The sequence below is a fragment of the Cynocephalus volans genome, chromosome 10, assembly GCF_027409185.1.
Source record: "Cynocephalus volans isolate mCynVol1 chromosome 10, mCynVol1.pri, whole genome shotgun sequence".
NCBI lineage: Eukaryota > Metazoa > Chordata > Mammalia > Dermoptera > Cynocephalidae > Cynocephalus > Cynocephalus volans.
In genome coordinates this window covers 34230350-34237139 of record NC_084469.1, presented here as the reverse complement: position 1 = coordinate 34237139, position 6790 = coordinate 34230350, and the positions used below count along the sequence as shown (strand labels likewise).

Here is a 6790-nt window from a genome sequence, read left to right as displayed (position 1 = left end):
AGGATCTGGAGAGCCAGCTGTCTGTCTGTGGGAGCCTCACCCAGACTCTGTGAAGCTCCACACTCTGGGGACCCCGGGGCAGAGCTGAGGAGCAGTAAAGTGTGATTCTAAATGTGTGTGCATGTGGCTGTGTAAGCCACACGTGGGCTGCAGACTACGTGCCCATGGGCTTTCCGTGCCCATGGGAGGTCCTGAGGTCTGGCGATTTCAGCCACCTTGACTGTCAGAGTTAGACCCTCATGCTTGTGCTTATAGAACCAGCCATTCTTGTGCATGTGTGAGAGAGGTGGGGAGAGAGAGAGAGAGAGAGAGAGAGAGAGAGAGAGACACACACACACACACACACACACACACACACACACACACACACACGATAAAGGGGCTGCCTAAATGAGCCTGTAGCCCTGCAGCTGGCTCTTTTCTCCTCCTGGCCCTTCTCCTCTTCTGAGGCACAGATGGCTTGAGTCCATCAGGCATCGGCCAGGCTGCGGTTTCACATCCAGCCTCCGGCAGGGCTGGCCACAAATGTTGTGGCCACAGTCACAAGCCAACTGGCCGACAGGCCCAGTGCTGGGCACCTGCTGTGGCTGCACTTAGAGATGCTTGTCCCTCCCTGGCTGTCTGGGAATTGCATGTGTTATTTGAACACTCTTGGAGCCATGGCTCCTGGCAGATGCTCATGTCCCGTCACTTGCTCTGATGAGCCAGGTTCTTTACTCTTGAGAAGAAAGTTCTAGATCCATCTTATACTGGAAATGGCTCGATTACTTTGACCTGTCTCTTTCCCCCACCCTGCCCCCGCCCGGCCAACCCTACCCACCCCTTCCTTTAAGGCTCAGCTTAGGTCCCCCTTCCCCCAGGAAGGCTTCCTGGCCTCTGCAGGGGTCCCTGCCTCTGGGAGGTGCTGTCAATGCCCGCCAAGACCTTGCCCGGATGGACGGAGGGACAAGGTGTGTGCCTGGGGCTGGTGCTCCCAGGCAGGGAATGTTCCAGTTCAACTTTGTCCCCTACTTCTTCCTACTGAGCACCATCTGGCCCAAGATCTGGCCCCAGAAGAGTTGGCCAATACCTTTGCTCCTCATTTTACCAAGCAGGGGTTTCCCTGTGAAATGTCCTTCCCTTCAGACAGGGATCCTGGGCACAGGGCATGGTTCCCTTCAGTTGAGGATTTTGCCCTCAGGCTGGGACTGCCCTGGGGTCCCTAGTACAGGGCAAAGCACTCACGGAAGCCTCCTGCCCATCTGCCTATTCTTGTGTCCCTGGGACCAGGGCTGAGGTGTGCAAGCTGGTCAGGTGGAGCTGATAATCTGAGCCAGGACCTCCGGCTGCACCCATGTTGGGGAGATGCAGGCATGTGGCAAGGTCTAGGGGGCCACACTGGACCTGAGGTGGTGGTAGATGGGCCAAGAGAGAGTGTGGGGAGGGCTCCCAGCAGCTCAGAGTGGTGGTGCTGCCTCTGGAGGGTGTGAAGATCATTGTTTCTGTCTGGAATGCTGGGAAGGGTTGAGATATTCCCCTTTCTCTTTTATCCTGATTTAGGGTTTTAAATAAATGTGGTAGTGAAGATGGATGGAAGGAGTGTCCCCAGGGCGTAGTAGGCTGGGCCTTGGGAGACACAGAAGGAGCTCTGCAGCCTTGGGGAGGGCCCCTGGCAGACTGGAAGCCCCTCAGGTGGGCTAGCCTAGCCTCAAGCCCTGGTTCTGTAGCTATCAAGGGCCACTGTCTCCTGAGTGTCAGGCAGTGGCCTGGACACTTTGTGGCTGATGTTATTTAAATCTAACAGTGAGGTAAGGATCGTGACATCCATTCACAGATGAGAAAAGTGAGGCTCAGAGAGGATAACTTGCTTCAGGTCACAGGCTAGTAAGTGGTAGTGCTGACCCCAGGTTCATGTTGCTGTAAGCCCATGCTCTAACCACTCTGCTCAAATTTCCACCCATGGCTGGGAACTGATTTGTGTATGTATATGTGTGTGTGTGGGGGGGCGGGGGTGGTGGTGGAAATATATGGGATTGGGCCGAGCCCGTGGCGCACTCAGGAGAGTGCGGAGCTGGGAGTGCAGCGACGCTCCCGCCGTGGGTTTGGATCCTATATGGGAATGGCCGGTGCACTCACTGGCTGAGTGCCGGTCACGAAAAAGACAAAAAAAAAAAAAAAAAAAAAAAAAAGAAATATATGGGATCATGCATGGGTGCATATATCTTAGGGACAGTCTTAGGAAGGAAGAGTGGCAGGTTGGGGAGGTCCACACTCTCCAAGGAATGTAGACACACACACCAGCACACACACACACACACACACACAGAGTCATGCAGACACAGTGACAGATGCTCATGTAATTCTAGACATTTCTACTCAGGAATGTAGGCATCCATTTAGATTTTCCCACAGACACGAGGATACCCAGACACTAATTTGCAGACCTGGTGGGCAGATGGTTCTAGAACTTGGACAGCTGAGCCCCCAAGGCTGGGGCCCCATGAGGAGCCAGGCGCAAGCCTCTGGCCCTTTGCCCATCTAGGCAGCAGCAGGTGGAAGCTTTCTTATTTGCCAAGAGAGCAGACTGGATACCTGGCCCTGAGCAGCCCAGCATGATGGTTCTGAGCACAGACCCTGGAATCACTTGGACCTGGGTTCAAACCCTACCTCCATTGCTTATTATTAGCTTTAGCCCTCGAGCAAATGCCTTCACATCTCTGAGCCTCTATTTCCTTAGCTGTAAGGTGGGGATTTGTTATACACACTGCTGGGCTTGGTTAGGATGACTTCTCAATATCTGGAAAGCAGCTGGCAGACTGTCTGGCACATTGTATGCACTCAGCAGATCATTTCATTCATTCACATGTTTGCTAAATGCTTCTTGACCCTCTTTCACATGGGGCCATGTACTGGTCCCAGAACATGCAGAGAGGTATAGGGCAGGGACCCGCCTCAAGGAGACTGTCCTTCTGGGTCTTTACCCTCACTGTCCTGAGATCATCATGCCCACCTGCTTTGACTCTCAAGAACCTGTGTGGCCTTTAGCACACCTGACCTTTGGCCGACTCCCTGGAGACTTTCTGACCCTCTCGGGCATCTCTAGTCCCCTCTTCTTGAAGTATGCAGGTGGTAGACTCTGGGTGGGGGAGGAACCTTAAAACTCACCTGTTCCAGACGTCCATCCACGAGGCCATCCCCTGCCTGGTCTGGCCCCATTTCGTCTCACCTCCTCTCATTTCTGCCTCCCTTTTATCATTGGCTCCAGCCACGTGGGCTTCTTTCTGCCCCTCGGACATGCAAAGCTCATGTGCAAATTTGCCCTTGCAGTTTCTTCATCCAGGAAGGCTCTTATCCACACACATGCTGCCCCATTCATCCCATGTGTGCACATGAGCACGTGTGCATGCACACACTTACACATGCATGTGCTTAGAGTGTCTGGCTCTTTCTCATCATTCAAGTCTCAGTTTACCTTACACTGTTTCAGAAAGGCCTTCCCCTCCGTCCCTTCCTGAGACACTCTTCCCTTGTCTCTTTTCTGTCTTTGTGTTATGACCTTTGCCGTTTGCTGAAAAGTCTGCATGCTGGAGGAAAAGATGAGGGAGCAGCTCCCATCCAGAAGCCAGGTGACGGTTGCTTCTTAACATATGCATTTTCACAGGTTCTTTTTTGTGCAAGTGTATATACTGAGGTCCCCCCCCAACACCTTTCCAGAGGTTGTTTTGGGCAGGAGACGTTGTATCACTTTTAAACAAGCTTATAGTGCACGTATAAAAACCAATGCAGGTATGCCTTTTGAAAACAAGAAAAATAACAGTAAACAAGATAAAACATGCATTTGAAAAGAAATCCAAATACGTATTTTGACCACAAAGGAGAGTCACAACAATGAGGTAAAGGATTTATCTGAAAGGAATATCAGCTATAAATCTGAGGCGAAAGAGATACCGTGTTAGTTCAGCATTTATAACTAGAATAGGTGACAGGGGGCTGAGTCCCCTCATCAGTTTCCTCTGTGGATAGACAGATCCACCGTTCATGCCTGTCTGTTCTTTGGGCTCTAATTACACTGCAAGAGACACTGGGGAAGGAGGACATGGCGGACACAGGGGAGAGCTTTTATGTTCTTCACAGCACTTCCCATGACTGACATCATCTTCGTTGTTTACTTGATCCAGGTTGGCTTTCCTTGTCGCCCTGCAGAATGTAAGCTTTGGAAGAGCCCCACCCTGATCCTTTTGCTCAGCCACCCTACATGGTGGCTGTGGGATGGGATGCTCCCTCTGGTGCCCACCAGCCCTTCCTCTTCTGCCCGCATCTAGCTGGGGGAGCTTGCTTGCTCAGATGGAGCTGACTGCCTCCCTGCAACCTTCCCTCTGTGCCGTGCTCCCTGGGACGCCCACGAAGGCCAGGCCACAGCTATGTTACAGAGCCTTGCAGTAGCCTGGGGTCATGGGGGCCTGCATGGGTGGATGCTGCAGAGGTGCTGAGTGAGGGACACATTCTAGAACTCTCCTCTCTTCTTCAGGCTCTAGCACACACTATTTGTGGGTGGGGGGCTTTTTGCCTTGTTCTTGGGCAGAGTGTACACTGTACTAGTATGAGGGCCACTGTATACAGGAGCATGTGGCTGAACCCTCACCATTCAAACTCAGGGACCAAAGAGACTCAGGTAAATCTTCAGATGGCTTCACCACTACTTAAGCTCTTGCTGCTGACTATCCAAAACTCAGGAACCGAATAGATGAGGATAATAGGACTTGCCTTACTCTCCAAATTCTTACTTCTTTGGTATGGAATAGATTTGGATAGCAAGAGATATTTATATATTAGTGTATTAATATAGCATGTGCTCATATAGCATACATAATGGTTTTTATACCTTTAGTGTCTGTGGATTGAGAAAACTTGTAAAGTTAATGTAAATTCAGCAAGAATTTTAAGTGATTGTATTTTTTGAATCACAGAAATCTCTACATGCATTTGAATTATACCAAAGTATTTTTTCATGCTGTTGTAAATGGTGTTGTTTGTTAATTTTAAGTTCCAATTGTTCATTATCAGTAGTTTTTAAAAATAGATTTTACAGTTTTTGTTTACTAGTAGTCAATCATGTCATCTGACACTACAGACAGTTTTGGCCTGGCCAGTTAGGTAAGTTGGTTAGTGATGGTTCTGATAACACTAGGGTCCAGGGTTTGATCCCTGTACTGGTCAGCCACAAAATAAATAAATAAATAACCACTAAATAAATAAATAAATAAATAAATAAATAAAAAATAAAGAGTTTTATTTCTTTCTTTGCAATCTGTATACCTTTCATTTCTTTCTTGTCTTATTGCACTAGCTAGAACTTCCTCCACATGCATTCAAAAAATAGTCCCATATCCACGTTAGAAATACACAGTTATGTTACATCTGGATTCTCAGGTCCCCTTGCAATAAGTCCAGGGCTCAAGGGGGTAAATTGCTAAGCCAGCCTGTCATGCTGCCCACACTGGCAGGAGGTGGATGGGGGATCAGAAGCTTAGAAGGTCCCCATGAGGAGTGTGGGCACACCCAACTTTGCACCTAGAGATGACTCCCGGGTTGGTGCTCCCTGAGGCCTCTGACTTTTCTGGGTCTCAGAATGTGCTTCTCACTTGTCTCCAAGCCATGGAGCACAAGCTGGGTGTGTGAGAGTTTGTGGTGGGTGGGGCAGGAGCGACTGTCAGGAGGGCTGTGTCCCTGGGTGACCTGGGCTGGCCTCTCCCTTCTTTAACAGTTTATGCTCTGGTATCTGGCATCAGGGGCAGGGAACAGTTCCAGCATCCTGCAGGGTGGCAGGGTAGGGTGAACTGAGTCTGCCACAGGTTCTCCAAGAACTGTATCATAAGGTCCATGTTGGCTGTGGCTGGCAAGGATGTCCACCTTTCAGTTCTTTACTGACACCTGCTATATGCCAGATGGGGTCCTCAGACATGGTCAGAGTTGAAGAGTCTCAAGGGACAGTCTATGTCAAGTTTCTTTTTGTACAGATGGAACAACTGAGGTAGAGGTATTGCTCATACCAGGTCCCCAAAGAACCCAGGTCTCTATGGGGACAGAACATCTATTCCTGGTGGCCAGGGCCAAGGAAGTGTAAGTAGAAATGTGTCACTTCTAGGCAGGAGCGTTTAAGACCGGGCTTGACTTTCTGTGCTCTTCTCCCTTGCTTTGGCAGAACTTGAGGTCTCATTTTGAGATGGTGACACCATAAGTTGGTGGTGCCTTTGAGTGAACACAATGAACAGAGCCCCTTTTAACCTGTGTGAGTGAAAAATAGACCACTGTTGTTTTAAGCAGTTGTGGTGATTTGTTAACACAGCAAAACTTACCCTCTGCTGACTGATACCTCCTTGGCAAAGTCTCCTGGCAAAGTCACGTTGGCCAAGTCTCTACCCTCAACATGCAAAGTGAACGCACTCATTCTTGCCCCTCTGAGCTTTCTCAGAGAGGCACTGGGGCTTGAATGGAGGTGTAGGGAGGGCTCTGCGAGGTCTGAGGCCTTGAAGGGAGAGGGCACAGACATGCACAACACTGAATGACCTTGAGCCCAAGGGGTTCTGAGGTTACCTCCCTCACACTGGGACATGGTCTCAGGCTTGGCTAATGGGTGTGTTCCCTTTGGCAGGTGGCCCTCCCCCGGGCGGCGGTGCCCCCTGGCACCTTCGGAATGTCCTCAGCGACTCTGTGGAGAGTTCGGATGATGAATTCTTTGATGCTAGAGGTGAGTGAACCCATTCTCATATCACTGGCCGAGTGACTTTCCCTGATACCCCTTGAAGGGGAT

At 50.1% G+C, this 6790-nt stretch overlaps 1 protein-coding gene across 1 annotated transcript in view; it reads left to right on the top strand.

Moving 5' to 3' along the window:
• Nucleotides 1–2883: 2883 nt before the first annotated feature.
• The window catches only part of PITPNM3 (PITPNM family member 3), a 70214-nt gene continuing 66307 nt past the window's right edge, over nt 2884–6790 (top strand). Inside the window, exons 1-3 of the mRNA XM_063109832.1 lie at nt 2884–2911; nt 3025–3105; nt 6632–6727. Of these exons, the coding sequence (XP_062965902.1) occupies nt 2884–2911; nt 3025–3105; nt 6632–6727 (205 nt within the window). The remainder of the gene's footprint in view (nt 2912–3024; nt 3106–6631; nt 6728–6790) is intronic.